At 37.8% G+C, this 19,216-nt stretch overlaps 1 protein-coding gene across 1 annotated transcript in view; it reads left to right on the top strand.

Moving 5' to 3' along the window:
- The window catches only part of KDM5A (lysine demethylase 5A), a 91,237-nt gene extending 78,903 nt beyond the window's left edge, over nt 1-12,334 (top strand). The window contains exons 27-28 of the mRNA XM_081821008.1: nt 956-1,366; nt 7,609-12,334. Coding sequence (XP_081677134.1) covers nt 956-1,366; nt 7,609-7,815 — 618 coding nt within the window. The 3' untranslated portion in view covers nt 7,816-12,334. The remainder of the gene's footprint in view (nt 1-955; nt 1,367-7,608) is intronic.
- The last annotated feature ends 6,882 nt before the right edge of the window (nt 12,335-19,216 follow it).

The following is a 19,216-nucleotide window of genomic DNA, read 5'->3' on the forward strand; positions in this document are numbered from 1 at the left end:
GTGATCTCAGGGTTGTGGGATCCAGCACTGCACTGGGCTCCGTGCTCTGCAGGGAGTCTGCTTGGGATTCTGTCTCTCTACCCCTCCCCCATTCGTATGTGCTCCCTCTGTCTCTCTCTCCCTCTCCCTCTCAAATAAATAAATAAAATCTTTCAAAAAATTAAATTTTTTTAATGTTTATTACATTGGCATATAGTAGAAATTGGAACAATATTAGAAAATTGAAAAATAAGGGTTTTTTTTTGCTTTGTCACATCAGCTATTCTCTAGCCCTTGCCAAAGTCACTACATGTCTTTTGTAATGAGATCATGGATACAATTTTTTTGTTTTACCAACAATTTTAATCACTTCTTAGCCGTCGGGAATTTATTGTGAGTTAAGAAAGAACTGTAGTCGTGGTAAATGAAGACCAAGAAAGTTATTACATAATTCAGTGTACGTTTAGTACTTTAGCTTTATATGTATGTTTTATCTCAATTAGATGTGCTACAGCACTATACTAATACAGGCTGACAATGATCTTTTTTCCCCGGTAAGCTCAAGTCAGATGTTTTCTACAGGCTTGCCATTATTTTCTGTTTTCATTGAATATTATATTTGCTTTCTTAAAATGTCTTTAAAATATCTTTAGAACATTTATTGTGGTATAATGTACCCAACATAAAATTTACCATCTTAATCCATTTTAAGTATACAGTTCACTTGTATTAATGGCATTTACAGTGTTACACAAGTATTGCCACTGTCCATTTCCAGAACTTTTCAATCATCCCAAACAGAACCTCTGTACTCATTAAACAGTAAGTCCCATTTTCGCCTTCCCTCAGCCCCCAGTAACCACTATTCTGCTTTCTGTCTCTATGAAGTTGTCTATTCAAGGTACCTCCTGCAAGAGAATAAAACTTTTTTTAAATGTCTGGCTTTAAAATTCTTTCTACTTTTATATTGTTGAAGGATGACAGCATGGAAGAGAAACCATTAAAAATAAAAGGAAAAGACTCTTCAGAGAAGAAACGGAAACGGAAGCTAGAAAAAGTAGAACAGCTTTTTGGAGAAGGAAAACAGAAGTCCAAGGAGTTAAAGAAAATGGATAAACCTAAAAAGAAGAAATTAAAACTAAGTGCAGAAAAATCAAAGGAGCTGAATAAACTGGCTAAGAAACTGGCAAAAGAAGAAGAGAGAAAGAAAAAGAAGGAGAAGGCTGCTGCAGCCAAAGCTGACCTTGTGAAAGAGACTACTGAGAAGAAGAGAGAGAAAAAGGTGCTGGACATCCCCTCAAAGTACGACTGGTCCGGAGCAGAGGAGTCCGATGACGAAAATGCTGTGTGCGCCGCACAGAACTGCCAGCGGCCCTGCAAGGACAAGGTGAGCTCTAACCGTGTACACCCCCGGGAGAGCGGCCAAGCAGCGGCGGGCGCGAGACAGAGGCCTGATGTCATGAGAATCTGGTTTTGATTCCAGGATTTGGGCTTCCAGCAGAATATGTTTTCTACAGTTTCTATAAACTGTTTTGAATTATGAGGCTCTTAGGTCAGTGTGCTTAATGGAAGAAATGTTGTGCTTTCAAAATCATGGACTTGGTGAACATAACGAGACCAGAGCAGAGAGAAGCTGTGTGATAACCCTGGGTAGCAGTGCATTTCGTGTGTGGTTGGCCTAGCCGGGTGCAGTGTAGTCCTTTAGTCCTTTTGCCTTCCCTGTACGGTGACTCAGAGAACTAAATACCTTGTCAGTTAGTTAGTCACAGTGGCCTCAAAATGTTCTGAGCCAGTATTTTAAGAGCTGTGGCAAATTGCATTACAATTTTTGTTCTAAAGACCTAAAAAATCTTCCCTTTTGGTCTGTGCTGTACCCACACTCAGGCCTATGTGCACTCTTCTAAATGGAGTAAGATTTTTTTCAAATACCTTGCAAAAAATAATTAGGACCTTTAAAGATATTATTTTAAAAGTTTCAGCCCTAAATTTTAAGTATAGTAATTATATAATGGCCATTCTTTAGGTAGTACTGACATTATGAACTTCTGAGAAAGATGGAAAGACTTTATGAAAAATCCCAGTTCATTCAGTGACTGGAGATGTCTGTTATGGTTCCCATCAAGATTATTAGTAAATTCATAGTTTTAATTTTATTATGCTCATTATACCACTTGATATTTAAAATTTTAATACCTCCTCAATTTGAATATATGAACAGAATAAATATACTGCATCATTATTCCCTTACTTCCTCCTCAGTCAGATACTTGTTAGAGCTTGAAGAGGTCACCTTGTCCAGGCTCTTCATTTTACAAATGATGAAACCAGGACTCAGTGAAGATAAATGATGTGACCAAAGTCACAGTGCTAAGTAGTGCAAAGCCAAAAGTAGAACCGTGGTTTCCTGGCTCCCGGACCAGGTTTTCACCACTAATATCCCCACCCCACCTATAATTAAGATGTAAGTACAAAAACACATTCCAAAACTAAATGACACTTATATTTAAATTATACTTATTGAATGTTTTCCACTCATTTTTGGAAAATGAATATATTTTGGTAAGACACATATCCCCATAGTCTAACCTTCCAAGGACAATACCTATACATATTTTAGTGTGTTTCCTTCTAGTCCTTTTTCCATATAATTTTATATCATGTCATACTATCTACTCACTTTTGTATCTTTACTGATTAAATATGTTTCTATTTTATAAACATTTTAAAATATTTTAGTAGCTACCTTATAAATATGTGTATGTATTTTTTCATTTTGAATTTATTCTCATCTGAATTTGTTCATTAAAGAGGTTGATGAAAGGTTAACTGTTTCTCTTTGGGTACTGAAGTATTGGCAGCTTGGTGTTGGCAGAACCTTCTCCCTTTGTTTCTCTTTTAACTGATTTTATGGTAATTTCAGACTGGCAGCAAGAAGTAGTGGTTCTTTTTCAAGCTTTCCTATCATCCTTCCTCTACAATGTTTATATCCATCATGAACCTTTTGCTTTCTCTTTTTTCACCTTTTCACTTAATAATCTTTCCCCTCTCCTCTGCTCAGCATTTTTAAATATTGCTCAGGTCATCTATTACCTTCCTGTAGCATATAAACACTATAGGCAGTTTTTTTTTTCCTCGTCTGCTGTAAAATTGTTAAATTAACACATAACCCTGCATACTCTCGGGGTTATGAGAATAAGAGGAGATAATCTATATGAAAGCACTTGCTAACAAAATGCAGTGTTAAAATGTGATGGTTATTTTTAAGTGAGCCCTAAGATTTGCTCCTAACATTAAAGGTATTTTTTTAAAACCTGCAAAGTTGTCTTAATAGAACAAAGGGAGACTTAGCTGAACATTCAGAGAAAATGTGTTTCAAACTGTTAAAACATATACAAAAGTGAGGAAGGTATGCCTTAACCTGTCATCATCCTACATAAAAGAAACTTAGTAAATGTATTTCTATAATGTGTTTAATTTTAAACAAATTATTTCAGATTGTAAACATTTTGCCCATCGTTGCTGTTTTGCAATATTTATGGTTCTCCAAGTTTGTTCTCAGCACTAGTTTTACTAAATAAAAGGTATATTTCTTTAACTGCTTTGTAAAAGAATTTTACAACTTTCTCAATTTGAAGTATAGTATTTCTCTAAGAAAACCAGTTGATGCATGACACACATCTTCAGAACAAAATAATGATAAGAAAAGCATGTTTTTAGAGAAGTCTATGTTCTTTAAATATCATGCAGCAAAAAATAACTTCTAGGGTTCATTCATATTTAGGTAAATGTACATTTACCATTTTTCTAACTTACTATTACTTTTCCCCCAAAACGTGCAGATTGAGAAAACTTTGAAGGGCTACCTAAACATACCTAGGCTCAATTTCAGGATGTTTTAGAAAGAGAAAAGAAAAATATTATCAGAATAATGTTGTAAGGGGCTTAAAAAAAAAAAACTGTCTCTTCCATCATTATCAAATTAACTTCAAGGTGAAATTAATTTAAAAAATAATGAAGAAAAGATAAAATATTAAGAACTGTTTTCAAAAAACTAGTTTTAAGGTTCAGAACCTTTTTCTCCCTGAGGTCTGTCCCTTTCATTCAATCATACTGTTACCAAGAGTAAAACAAGTTAACTTCATTGAAGGAGCAAATTCTTTCAAGTTAACATTTAAGTAACATTTTCTTTCCCCTGTATTAGAATACATAATCATCTTATTTAGGAAAATAGACTTTTTTTCCCCCTCTTCCTGTGGGCCTTTTCCTTACCCATTACTATTTCCATAAGAAGTTTGGGATGGTAGAGATTAAGTTTATAAACCTATGTCTCTCACATTTATTATTTGTTAGTTATTCTGATTTTAAAAGATTGTCATGGTGATGTCTCAGCCATGTGGAGATAGGTTAACCAACTCTTCCAATTTGCCTGGACTTTCCTAATTTTAGCACTGAAATTCCCGTGTCTTGGGAAATACCACTCTTGGGCTGGCTAGGAAGGTTGGTCACTTAATGTTGAGAGCACCAAAAAATACACACAAGGATTCTGAACATTGTTAAATTGTACTTCATTGAGTAGATTGTTTTAATTTTTTATATCTGGTTTTTGCAAGGAACCTTGGTGCAGTAGAGATTGAATGCCAAAATAACAAAAGCTCCGTGGGGGAACTAAGCTAAGAATATCACTAAATCTCCAGGCCTTCTTTTTCCCCCATTGCAGTAATACGCTCTGTGAAGTGAACAAGATGAAATATGCCAAATATTTTTAAGTGTAAATATGAAACCATATAGCAAAACATGAAATACCAAATTAATATTGTATTTAACATATTTCTCTTAAAATTTCCCCAAATCCAACTGGTAACCTATTTGTACTATACTTCTGAATCTCTTATCCATTAATATTTGAACAGCTCATAGCTGTGAAGTTTTTTAATAATTATTTTTGTGATTTGGTAAGTAGATCTCTCGAAGATAATGAAAGGGGAAGTGACTATTAGAACTTAATATGCAGTTAACCACATTCTGTCTTCTTGAGTCTTCAGGCCACTACATAGTCTGTTGCCCTGTGTCAAAATCATCAGTGGATTGAGTTGACATTCCAAACGTTAGTTTGCTTTATGATCCGGTGGGCCTTTTCAAACAAAAGTAGCACTGGAGTTGGATTGTTAGTACGTGAATGTGATAAAAAGATACTAGTAAGGGAAGGACTGTTTTTTTCCCTGCTAGATGATTGGGGTGAATTTTTATATAATCTGTAGGCTGGGATAGAATCTGTGTACTGATGAATATCTCAAGAAAAGTTTATACTTTTTTGGAATGGTGGGAGAGCTAGGCTTAGGAATGGACCTGTAGCCAAAATCACAGAAGAGAACATTTCTTCCTTACTTGAGAGAGAGTGATAGATTTAATTTGAGGAAACCTGGAAGCCAGTGAGTATAGTGCAGAATTAGATTTTAAGAAACATGGAACCACTTTTCTTGGCAGCAAATACTGATAAATTAGGAACTTTTTATCCTGTGGATTAGCATGACTGAGGACTGGACTGGATTAAGAGGGTTGGAGGTAGGAGTAGAGTTGTCTCTTGGTTCAGGGTGGCATCATAAAGAGGGTAATATCTCAGATTTGGGCAGCTCAAAGAAACAGATCATCTTCCCAATTCTCTTAACGAGCTCCAGATAGCCAAAGCACTTACCATCAGATTGGCACTTCGTAAATCTTCATAGCTGCGGTACCTATATTTTTAGTTTGTTGCCCAGAAGTCATTTATCTGCCCCTTTCTTTCATGTACTAGTTTGCTGCAGTAGGAACATTTTGATCAATTTTCTTCACTACACAGACTTCAGAAGCTAAATATTACATAAACAATTACAGAACAAAAACAGAATTTGTTTTAGGAACGAATTGTAAAATGGCTCTGAATTTACTAGCAAGCAGTATCACAGAGTGCCAGGGATGATCAAATTTAGAATATATAAAAATTACCTAGACTCTGACTGAAAATACAGGCTTCTGGTTTGTATCCCCAAGATATTCTGAGGCTGTAGGTTTGGGATGGGTCTCAGCTACATTTTTAACAAACACAATAGGTAATTCTGTGTAAGTGGTCTACACATTTTGAGAAACAGTACTGCAGCGCTATTACAAGGTGCAAAATGATTTTCGTATAAGATAGAATAATGAGTAGAGCCATGAATCTGTGATCTTAAAAAACATGTCTCATAGGCAGTGAACTAACTGTTTTGCCATACATTATTTCATTTGTTCCTCTAAATAATCTGTAAACAAGATGTTATCTCCATTTTACAGATGAAGAAATTGAGCCTTAATGAGATTAAGTATTGGCCTCAAATTATATGTATCAGAACTCAGAACTTGTGACTGAATTCAGTAATCTTCATTTTGCACAGCACCATCTCTTAAGATCTAGAACTCTGGAATAGAAAGATGATTTTGACAAATGATTTTTCCCACACTGTATCACAACCATAAAACCACTAACATGAGTATCATCATTTTGATGATTCTTATAGTACTTGGAAACTAATTTTGGAAATTACTCCCTTTCTCTGAAACTCATTTGCCCAGCCAAAACCTCCTTCCTCTGTTCTTTCTCCTAAGCTGCACTGAGGTACCTGTTTGATCCTTTCATGCCTCTTGGCTCTGAAATCTGGCAGAGCTCAGTGTTATAAGTAGGTTTGTAAGTTGCCAGTGAGATGATCCAGATCCACTTTGTGCTGGGGAGAGGAAGAGTAGCTCTTGTAATCTTAAAGGTTCTCATCTGCCGTAACGTCAGCTAATAAAAACTACGACAGTCACCCTCCAAATACAAAGCCCCAGATCACCTTATTGTTAACCCTAGGCCCAAGGCTTAAAGTCACCAAACTACAGTCGCTTTCTAGCCTCCTATAATCACAATATTCTCTGGAGGGTCAAAGTTTGCCTAGTATCTGCCACTGACCTATTTTACAAATGACTTTAATTTGAAACCCCAGGGTGATCTATTGACCTATGACTTTGACTGTTTTAACTGGTTAATTTGTAAGATTTGACCTCTGATATTTGCTAACTTTTTATAGGGAGTTGTATTTGTAACGGAAGAAGAGAAGAATAAAAAATATTAGTTTTAAAAGTGGCCTATGTGACTGCTTTTCTAAAAAGGTATTTAATGCTCTTAGTACTTTGGCTTATCTCTTTGAAATAAAGCTAATACACAGGATTGCCTTCACATTGTTGTACTCTTCCTTTCTTGATCTAAGATAATTGTATTGTCTTAGAGCCTAGAAATTGTTAATATTAGCTAAAACTACTTGGCTGCTCTATTAGACGTTCCTTTTTTGTCAAGTTTTTCTCAAACATGTTTCTGCCTCAAAAGGAGCCCCGGGTAATTATGAGGTAATGGAGTACCTAAGAGGCCCAATTTTGTGGACATATTATGGTAAAATAGAATTTGGGGGTATTAACTTCCCAATTTCTGTCTTTAAAAAGTAGCCCCATAAGAAGTCATTGTCTCTGGACATCCCAGTTATTTGCTATCATTTAAGCCAAGAAAGCTCTTTGGTTTGTTTTTTTTGTTTTGTCTAGGCTTAATGTTTATGTAACCTAAACATTCCCCAATCTTGTCTCCTACAGGTAGACTGGGTACAATGTGATGGTGGCTGTGATGAGTGGTTTCATCAAGTTTGTGTGGGTGTATCTCCAGAAATGGCTGAAAATGAAGATTACATCTGTATAAACTGTGCAAAGAAGCAAGGGCCAGATAGCCCAGGTCAAGCACCACCTCCTTCCTTCATAATGAGCTACAAACTACCAATGGAGGATCTTAAGGAGACCAGTTAGCAGTTGCTGGGTTAGTTTGGGACATGGGGAGAAATGGACCACGTTGAGACCTTAGTCATCAAGTAGAGTGGTGTAGATCCACTCAGAATGTTGCTTCCAAAGACGAATGGCCTTCAGAGAAAGTCCTCTTAGCTGACTTCCTCTTTGCATGGACTGTGTGACCTACATTCTCTTCAACACATCTATGCAGAGGGTGTCTTTGGTACAGCAGCCAGTATTTCAATTTATGTCTCCTCTGAGTATGGTTTGTTACTTTACAGCCAGACATGTGATTGAGCTCTAGAATGCTGGTTGGCATTAATACATTGGTATGCTAGCAGGGCATATAGGCTGTGGCTTATGGCCAGTCGATACTAGTTAGTGGTGTACAGCCCAGGGGCAGCACCATCTTGAGGTGCTGATGACTTGGCACTCCTTAGGACAGTTGGAGAGGAGTGAGAGTACCACTCTCCTTCTGCTGTTACCTGGCATATAATGCCCTGCAGATAGAACTATGGGAGCAACAGGGCCAAAGTTACTCCTGTTAGTCATGGGATAGTAGCCAGAGTCTAGATCCCAGCTACTTGTGTGTGTTTGTACCAAGAAGAAAGCCCCAAGTGAGAGGCAGATCACCTTATCTTTCTAAGGAGAGGAGTATGTCCTCTAGTTCAGAAGTCTGACTAGATTGGATTCTGGGAAGAAGAGCTTTTCTTATTTCAAGTCAAGGAGCCTTTTTTTGGCTTTGAGAAGTCTTGCTGTCTTGGGTCTGCATTTTAGAGACAAGCAGGTACATGGATCCAGCCTCCTGCAAAAGAAGAGAAGACAAGTCAGAATGTTTTACTGAGACACAGTGATGCATGCTTTTCGGGGAAACCTTCATTCACAAGTATACCAGATACCACCAGGCTTCAGGCATGGCCATGAGCAAGACCAGCAAATAACAGCTTTTTGCCTTGCAGCCCTGACCCCAATGTCTGCTGTTTCCAACACTGGCAATTTCTGATTGTGGCCCACAGCAGATGCTGTTGAATAACACCATGGCTTCATCAGAGAATGTGGGGTTGTAGCACCTCTGGGTGATAAAGTTGTTTTAGTAAATCCATTTTTAAAAAAAGAAAAAAAGGACTTGTTTTTACTTTTTTCTAAATGTCTCTGACTACTGACTGTTCTATAAATAGATTATTTTTCCTTTTTTAATATACATATATGAATATATAAATATATATATTTACTGTTACCAGCAGCATATGACAGAGTTTCAGCATCAAAAATCCATTTGGGGGCTTGCTTTCTTTTTTTTTGCTTTTTAATCAACCCCATTCCTTCCTTGTAGTACAAGGAGTTAGCACTTCCTTCTCCGTCCTAGCCTGACCAGATTTTCCATGTTGTTTTTGTTCAAATAGATAATTACATTTCCTTTGTGTGTTGGAACTTGTCCCTGTCTGTTGGGAAACTTGGTCTTTCTATCTGTGGTGGCTGTTTTGTTTTTGTATGTGAATGTTTGAAACTATGGTGCTGTGTCCTCTTTCCTCCTGTTGTGTTCTCTATTCTTGTTAAGGTGTTAGGTAAGCTATATGGAAACGTTTATTAGAAGGGGACTCTTTTTTTTTTTTTTTTAAAGGACAAAAAAAAAAAAACAACCAACCAAAAAAACCTAAAAGTAGTGTTTGGTCTTCACTGTCCTGTGTCCCTTTATTTTGGTTAAAAATCTGTGGTTTGACTTAATTCATCAGTTTTCTTTTTAAAAGGGAGGAGCAGGGTGGGCCTAGAGAACAGCTTTTCCCTTTTGGCCCCAATCTCTTTTAAAGAAATGTCTTCTAGTAACTAGAAGTGAAATGTACTGTCCAGTTACAGTTTGAGTGGGTATGAGATTTAACTCAAAAGGCATCTTACTCCAAAAAAGCAAAAGCTTTCCTGTAAAACCCAGTTTCTGTAAATGCATTCTCTATGGTTCATACTACCTGATTTTTGGTCATTCTTCCCTTAATATATTATATAATATTTTTAGTGTTTTGACCTGTTAAGAGGTTCATAGGTGTCACTGTGCATGATCTTAAGTGTGTATATGATTTAAGATTTCAGTGGATATTGCAAGGTAACTATTAACCAATTTCATAAGTTTTCATTTTGCCAATCTATATAAAGATATTACTTAGTTAAAAAATTTCATCTGGTTGATGTTATAAAAGAAAGCACAATATATTTTTGCCTTTTCATCTTCTCTGTAAAGATCTTCAAATACTTGTGAGTAAAAAATTGAATGCAGTTTTAAGTGATGGCTGCCTGGGTGGAATACATTTAAAAATATTTCATTTTTCTTCCTAGTCACCTATTAACCTTACTCAGCCATCAGTGGAGGGGCATGAAGATGCTGAGAAAGATGACTAAGGTGCTCTGCTTCCTGGAATATGGTGGATGGATATAGGTGGCTGTTTAGGGAATAATTTATGTCCTTAATATGGTATTTACCTGCTGGAGACATGAGAGAGAGATGCAAGGCAGTCTCCAACCATGAGTAGTTCTCTGTTTACCTTCTGGTATTTTGAAACTTAAATATATGATTTAGTTGATACTATGAGCTTTTCTGTATTTATTTGAAAGTCACAGAGGATTTGGTCTGACTCTTGAGCGTAGATTTAGACCAAGGCTGAGAAGAACAGATAAAGAGAAATTAGTTTAAAAAAATTAAAAAAGGGGGGGGAGAAAAATGAACATATACAAGTCTGTAATTGTGGAAATAATGAACTAAGATCTATTTAAAGACATGCCTGTGTCCTAATATAATATAAAACATTGTTTTCAGTTAGAGGAAATTACTTACTTACAACTTATTCCATTCTTCAACATTGTTACATTTCATATTACAACCTGATTTAAAATGTTCCTTTACCCTTCTCTCCAAAATTGCAAATTTTCACCATTGGTATTTTAATTTCTATGTGAATTCTATCAAAGGTATTTCTTACTACCTTTATTATAACTATGTTGGGGAAGGTTATAGAAAGAAAAATGAAAAAATGCTATGTAGGTCTTTAATATTCTCAAAGTGGGTAGGTCATTGGAACTATGCAAATCCCCAAGTTTACAACTATAGCACTAGTAGTTTGCTTTCTTGTTGGCAGAAGAGGGGACATTTTCTTCCCACAAATGTTTATTTTACGTACAGATAATTATTGCAACAAAGCCATGTTGAGATTTAGATGCTAAGACTCCCTTCCTGAGTTGCTGCAAACCACCTTTGCACTGCATGATTCAAATTTGTGCCTCAGTAAAATTACAAATTACTATATGTCATACTTTGAATAATTGAAAAGATAAGCATTAAATCTGTGATTGCCCACCATGTACTTATTTAATAATCAAAATCTTAGCAAAGGCTAGCAGACCTATAAGAGTAGAATAATTTTACCTGTGCTTCACTTCTGTTCTTCTCTGCTTTTGTCTTTGGTGTCCAAAAAATGTCAGTTTATTTGTTTTTCTTAATTTTAAGATTCTGGATGCAGTTCAGTGCACGTAAAAGAAACTCCCTGCTTGTCAGTATTTTAATTCTGTAGTACATTTGTGTGAATATCAGCCAGTACTTAAAATAGGAGGATGAAAGGAGAAATTGAGAAACCTCTTCTTTCAAATGGTGGGACTATCTACTTTTTAAAGGAGAAAGTGACAATTTGGAGTGGGATTTAAGAATTGTAAATTGTGGAAGAATTTAAGCTGTTAAAGTCCCACATATAACCAGGTTCAATAAAGGTTTACATATGGAACTAGCTTCATATGTGTGTAGAAAGTTGCTTTTGCAGTAGGTCTGTTAAGTATAAATTTTAAAAAGCAGGCAACTGATTAGTCTTTTACCTTTTGAATCCCTCCCCTTTTAAAGTTAAAGCATATCATTACTTCTTTGGATATGGAGGTGCCAAGTGATATTCACAACATGAGAAGGAAAGAATGGAATGTGAATATATTTTGGAATTGCAGTCTTCTCTTGGCCTGGATCATATCCAGTCACCACTATGCAACGAATGATGTGCACTGGGAAAGGAGATGCCGGGTTCAGATGTAGCCTGCTTATTCTTATTTTTGCAATACTCCAAGATGTCTGAACAGGAATGTCCTTTGTAAACCTCAAGACCCTCTATTGATTATTCTCTTACATATTTATTTACCTGTTAGTGAGACACTTAAATATAATATGGACTCTAATTTTCCAGGGTTTTTGTGGTGCCTTATGAAAAGTATAACTTGATTTCTTGTTTTTTTTTTTGAGCATGTTTTTCATTTGTTTTCTGAAAGAATATTAGATACGGTTATTTGCATTACATCTGAAAAATAAAAGTTTTGTGTGTGTGCTCAGGTTCCCCCCTACTCTGTCATTACATTGGTGGCAACTCTAAATGGTAACCACGTAAAGGTCAATTTTGGTAATGAGTATTGATGATCCTGGGGAAAACTGGCAAGTGATACGAGAGCCACTTTTAACCTGTGCCAAAGCAGTTTCTAATATTGCAATTGCTCTCTATAAAATAAAATACTGGCCTCAAATAATTCTTTCAGTGGTGTGTTTAGCCTATTCCTGAGCATAGTGTTTTCAGAAAGTGTGACGTGGAAGAAGTGATTCCCGAAGATTTCACCTGTCCTCTATTTTCAGCAAGAATCCAGCAATGACCAGCAGACATTTCCCCACCTTTGATTCTTGAGCAATTTGTTCCTTGCAGCAAACCAGTAATAGCAGGGAAAACGAGAAAAAACTTTAATTTTGGCCTCCTAATGCTTAAATTAATTCAAACTGCAGCTTACTTCAAAGATAGCATTTTTTATTGCCAAAATTACCAGGTCTTGCAGTCATTTATGAAAATGTTAAGTTTCTGCTTTCAGTGAAATTGGCCTCAAATATGAAGTATGTGACTGTGTATATATGTGTGTTGGTGAGAAAAATTGGTGGGAAGAAGGAGGGAAAAAAAATCTAGTTATTTCTTAAATTGGAAAATATTTTTCTTAGCAGCAAAAAAGGACCCCTGAAATTCCATACAGTGACAGATTTTGTTTAAAAATTATGTGAGATCCTCCCAGTTTAGCAAATATTTCATGGGGCCTTGCCATTGTGGTTGATATGAATAAACTGAAGATCCAGAATCTTGGCCATTAGCCATTAATTGGGAAGTCAACACGTGATACAAGTAGAGAAAACGAACACAGAAAAATACTATATTATATGAATAAACTTAGAATAATTTAGGAATTTCTTGATTCTTTTTACCTACTTGTTCTTTAAAGTGTATTTCTACACTACTCTTAGTAGGAAGAAAGATTTACTTCACATTTCCGTCTAGTAAAGTTCCATGAAATTGCTTTACCAAAGATTTTCCCTAACCTTGTCTTTGGAGCTAGGTTGAGTATCTTATTAATGGGAAAGAAGGCACCACACAGTCTAGTAAATGGCTTAATGGATCCAGCTGGTAAACCTTGCATTAAGGAACCCTGATGAGTTCCCCCGGAATATTGGGATGAAGTCAGAATTGTTTGTAGTTTACAAAAACGAACAAAAACTTCAAAAAGATGAGGACTTTAGGATTACATAAAGTAAAGAACATAGATTTAGGAATCAAATAAATAATGGGTTTTAGCTCTGCATATAACCTTATATTAGTTTTTTTGAGACTAAGTTTCCTACCATGTGTGGGTTAGTTCAGGTGGATAGAAAGACATTAAGTCATAGCCCCTCCTCTTGAGAGAAGGTGAGACAGATGATGATTTTTAAGGATGTTTCCTACTAAAAGTTTTATAGAATTTTGAGAGGAAGATAGTAGAGGGATTTTGGACATGTAGTCCAAATCACTATTTAATGATAGATCTATTCAGTACTTCTGATGAGGGAATATACAGACTATAGTGAATATTCTATTTTTAGAAAATGTAAATATTAATCACATATATTAGAGCTTACCCATAGTCTTCACTTGGGTCTGAATTTTGCAGAGTTCATCAAGCGCTTTTATGTATGCCCCAAGACTGACATCTCACCATTCTATCCAGTGCCCAACTCTGTGGAGGTAAGGTGATAGTATCAGACACATTTTGATGGACCTAACTGTACCACTCCCTCCTCCTGAATTGGTATTTGGCCTTAGTAATATTTTCCCACCATTCAAAGCAAAGGCTCCTTCCCTCTCCACACTAGGCTGCACTGTGCAGAAACCAGTAGGTCACTCACTGATCTTTAGTCTTAGTAGGCTACTTTAGTCTTCTTTCTGGCCTAACCTTGCCATCCTCTCGAGCTGGGGGCTAAGCTTTGTTGAGACACAAAATGAATAATCACTAATACTCTTTGGAACCAGAACAACAGTTCAAGCACACCTAGTCTTGGTCAGTGCTCAGTGCTTCTATTTATTTTGTCATAGACACATTACTTCAGAGTTCCAGTTGGAACATTAAGGCCGGTTTAATACACTTGGCTTCCCATCCCGGTAATTCATTGCTGCCATCTAAAATAGATGTCCAGGGGGGTGCCTGGGTGGCTCAGTCGGTTAAGTGTCCGACTCTTGATCTCAGCTCAAGTATTGATCTCAGGGTTGTAAGTTCAAGCCCCATGTTGGGTGTGGAGCCTACTTATAGTAAAGAAAAGAAAAAGCAAAGGAAGAAAGAGAAAATAAATGATAGCCCACCCAGTCATCCATCCTCTCTTCTTGTATTCCATTGCTGTTATCTACTATCCCCAATTCATGGTCTCATTGCTGCCCTTTCTTCCAATTTCTTGCATTATAGAGGGGCACCTGGCTGGCTCAGTTGGTAGAGCATGTGGTTCTCTTGGGGTTGTGAGTTCAAACCCCAGGATGGGTGGAAAGATTATTATCTAAATAAGTAAATATGCATTATAGAGACTCTGGCTTCCCCAGTCCTTTGTGAACTTCCCTACTTTTTCATTTAAGTGGAACCTGGCTCTCAGCCACACTTACCTTAGGACTATTTCAAGTTGAGGGTGCTCATTTTCTCACTACTACAGGTGTGAACCGATAGATTTTAAGGGTGCTGTGCTTATGTTATTACTGGTTTCCACCACCACACATTGAGGCCTCTGATATTCAGCTGTACCACCATCTATCCTCATTACTGTCATCTCTAGTTACTCTTTTACATTCATTGAGGACTTTGATGGTTCAAGGGCATCTCTGCCTCCAGCCCTACCATTATTTGGGCAATATCATTGATCATGGATAACTTTACCGTTTCTGGACTTCCACCTCCAATAATTATTTTCACTCCATTTAGCAAACCAGTTCCAAGGCCATAGCTTGGACTCTCAAAAACTTATTTTGGGGGGGTGCCTGGGTGGCTCAGTCAGTTAAGCATCTGACTCCGGATTTCCCTTCAGGTCATGATCTCAGGGTTGTGAGACTGAGCCCTACATTGGGCTCATGCTGGGTGTGGAGCCTGCTTAAGATTCTCGTCTCCCTCTCCCCCTCCTTCCCCTCCACCCCCTTCCCTCTTTCTCTCTCCCCCTCTCTAAAAAAAAGAAAAAAAAAAAACAAACAATAAAAAAAACCTTATTTCTGAAATGTTAATGTCTAGAATCCTATTCATACTAGTCTGATTTTTAACATCTTGTCCTTTGATCTCGTCCTCTCGGTATGTTTACTCTGTGACCTTGAGAAACATCCAGTCGCTGTTTTCTTTCAACCTTCAGTTCACTCTGATGAGGGAATATACAGACTATATTGAATATTCCACCCTCTTTCTTCTCCATTTAGCATAGACTGCATGGCCTATCACTCATGGTGTTTCCCCATCACTCTGGCCCTGCAGAACCGATTTCTGGGTTTTAGCCATCTGACTTGTTTGCTCTCATGGGCTGCTGAATACTACTGAGTACACATCCCTGATTGGTAGCACCACAAATTGACTCAAGTAGGTGGGCTCTCAAAGCCCCAATGGTCCAGCAACCTCTTCCATTTGTAAAGCCTACTTCCAACTTTCACTGTTGTCAAATCCCCACTGCCACCTCTTCCCTCAGCAGAGGCCTACCCTCCTAACACCAACTTGAGCAAATTGAAGCTAACAGGAGAGCTCTGAGTTTCCCTAGTCAACTATAACATCAACATCTTAAAGTGGTTTCATCAGAGGCTCTTCTTGATATACCCTCTTTGGATTCCCGAGTTCACTTCCAGTTACCACTTACCACTTTTATACAGATGTTTCGCAAATCAGTATGACCTGCCTGTGCTTGCTTTCTTTGCTCCTTAATCAACTGCCTGCTAAGTGTTTCTATTTGTAGTATTTTAATCACTCTAAACTATTTGTGTCAAAAACCGAACTTTTCTTCCCAACCCCAAACCAGTTCCTCTTTCTTTATTACCTCCAAAAGAATAGCTAGGTGCCCAAGCCAAAATTCTAGGAACCCTCCTATATTCTTTCTGACCCCTCCCTTCCTGTATGCAATTATATCCTCTGTTCCCATTGTGATGCATTAACTCACGCCCTCCTCAGTTTTCACCTGGATTTCTGCACTAGTCTTTAGTCCGGTCAAGCTAGTTTATCTTGCAAGTTACTACAATGAATTATCTGAAGAGCCAGTCTGTTCAACACATTATCCTATGAAAAAAAAACAAAACCAAAAAAACAACCCACATTGGCCTAGGGAGTCTGCCCCATTTACCTTTCTAAGCTCCTATTTCCACACACACCCTCAGTCACTGCTTCAGACACTGATGATGGTTTCCTAGGCTTTTTCTGGAATGCTCTTCTAGCTCTCTCCTTCTCAAAATGCCAGTTTAAATGCTAGCTCTTCAGAGTCCCCTTGTTCTCTCACAACAGCTTGTTCTACTCCCTTATGGGACTTGGCAACATGTGAGGTATTTGTTTATGAGTTCTATGAGGGCAGGAGCTTTGTTTCCTTCATCTCTTTATACCCAGCAACTAGAAGAATCCCCTGCAGGGGCACCTGGGTGGCTCAGTTGTTAAGCATCTGCCTTTGGCTCAGGTCGTGATCCCAGAGTCCTGGGATCGAGCCCCGCATTGGACTCCCCGCTCCGCGGGAAGCCTGCTTCTCCCTCTCCCACTCCCCCTGCTTGTGTTCCGTTCCCTCTCTCGCTATATCTTGCTGTCAAATAAACAAAATCTTAAAAAAAAAAAAAAGAATCCCCTGCATATGGTAAGCATTCAATAAATGATTTGAATGAATGTTGTTTCGTGCCTTTGTTCCTCCCTATATATTATCTCTCAGTTTATCGTACTCTATGTTTGGGCTGCCATGCCCTCATCCACATTGCCTCCTGTTAAAGAACAAAAATTTAACTGAGTAAATTTGAAGATCTAATTGGCTTTATTAAATGATTCATGAGGACAGCATCCTATCTAGCAAGTTAAAGGGGAGCTCTGAGGACCTGTACAAAATGGAAAATTTTTATAGGAAGGAGGGTGGGGCAATGAAGTTATTAGCAAAAGAAAAGAAAGGATTGTTTCAAACTAGGTCACTTTCCCTCAGGGGGAAGATCTCAAGCTGACTACCATATCTTTTTTTGGGAGGGGGATAGATAGGGCCCAAGCAACAGATTACTTCATTGGTGCTCACCAGAAAATTCCCGACTGACTGATTATGACTACATTTCTGGGGGAGGCTGAAACTGCAATTAGGTTAGGTATTATGCCCCAGTTTGGTGATTTGGCCTGACATAAGTGACTCCATATTGGGCCTATGGTTATCTTTTGAAAAGTCCTCATTCTTCGACATTCAGCTCATCCCCAAAACTTTTGAGAAGTCTTTCAGATTAATCCTTTCCTCCTAATCTGATTTAGATGTCCTTTCATGGAACTGATAGCATTTTAGATTATATAGTGGTTCACAAAGTGTAGTTTCTGGATCAGCAGTATCAGCAACACCTGGGAATGTGTTAGAAATGCAAATTCTTGGGCCTTACCCCAGACATCTTGAATCAGAAACTCTAGGGGTGGGACCCACAACCTGCATCTTAACAGGCCCTCCAGGTTGTTGTGATGCTTGCGGAAATGTGAGAACCACTAGACTGTATCACAGTCACTGCATTTATATCTCCAACTTCTAGCACAATGCCTAGAACAAGTTTATTGTAAAGATCTTCCTTACAAAGAACTAAAATCCATCTTCCTGTAACCTCATACATCAATCCTGATTCTTTTGAGGATATGAAAACTAGTTAAACTGGCTCTGTTTGGCAGCCTTTCAGTATTTGACAATGACTGTTATTTCTACCTCCCGACCCCTTGTCAATCTTCTGGCTTAATATTAATTCTTTCTCATGTGCTATGACTTTGAGTCTCTTAAAACTCAAACTCAATGGATTTATCTGAACAAAGTCCAACTTCATATCCATCTTAAATACATATTCAGAGCATCCTTTCAGCTTTCAAGCTACAATTCCAAAGGTGGAACTATATGTATGGTGTCACCCCAACACAGTGAAGTTCGTGATGAATATGACTAACATTCCATTTGCACAGTTGGATATGTACACTGGAAACCAGAGGTGGTCCGAAGCTCTCTATATTCCCAATCTCAAAGAATCTGGCCTTGGTAACATGAGTGTAATTCTGTAAAGTGGTCTCCTATAACTGAATTGGTGGTTCTCAGTCCTGATAGCACATTGGAATCATCTGGAGAGCTTTAGAAAACCATCCCTGCCACTCCCACCCCAAACCAGTTGAGTCAGAGTATCTCGTAGTAGAGCCCAGGTGCCAGTATTTTTTTGAACAGCTTTTTTGAGATATAATACCATAAAATTCACTTGTTTTATGAGTCATAGCTCCTTAATAAATTTACAGAATTGTGCAACCATCACCACAGTCTAACTTTAGAATGTTCCCATCACCCCAAAAAGAGACTTCATGCCTCTTCAAAGTCATCCCATTTCCACTCCCAACTCCAGGCAGCCATGAGTCTACTTATGTCTCTATAGCTTTGCCTTTTCTAAACTCAAGCATTAGGATTAAAAAAAAAAAAGTTTCCAGGTGATTTTAATAATGCAGCCAAAGGTTGAGAACCACAGTTCTAAATGCATTATAGGGAGTCTTAATGATTTTTTTTAAAGATTTTATTTATTTATTTGAGAGAGAGAGAGAATGAGATAGAGTATGAGGGGGGGAGGGTCAGAGGGAGAAGCAGACCCCCCGCTGAGCAGGGAGCCCGATGCGCCACCCAGGCGCCCAGTCTTAATGATTTTTAAGAGCTGTGTATAATAAGTATTTTTACGTGTGTGCCTCCCACCTATGCCAGTGTATTCACCCATCACTAGTATGACAAGATCTTTAATTTGAATGGAACTTAATAGACTATTCTATTATTTTCCTTTTATACCTCTTAGAGTCATAATTAAAATAGCCGGGACACCTGGGTAGCTCAGTTGGTTAAGTGTCTGCCTTCGGCTCAGGTCATGATCCCAGGGTCCTGGGATGGAGCCCC

Source organism: Leptonychotes weddellii, chromosome 5, assembly GCF_054177405.1.
Source record: "Leptonychotes weddellii isolate Sample4059 chromosome 5, ASM5417740v2, whole genome shotgun sequence".
NCBI classification, from domain to species: Eukaryota; Metazoa; Chordata; class Mammalia; order Carnivora; family Phocidae; genus Leptonychotes; species Leptonychotes weddellii.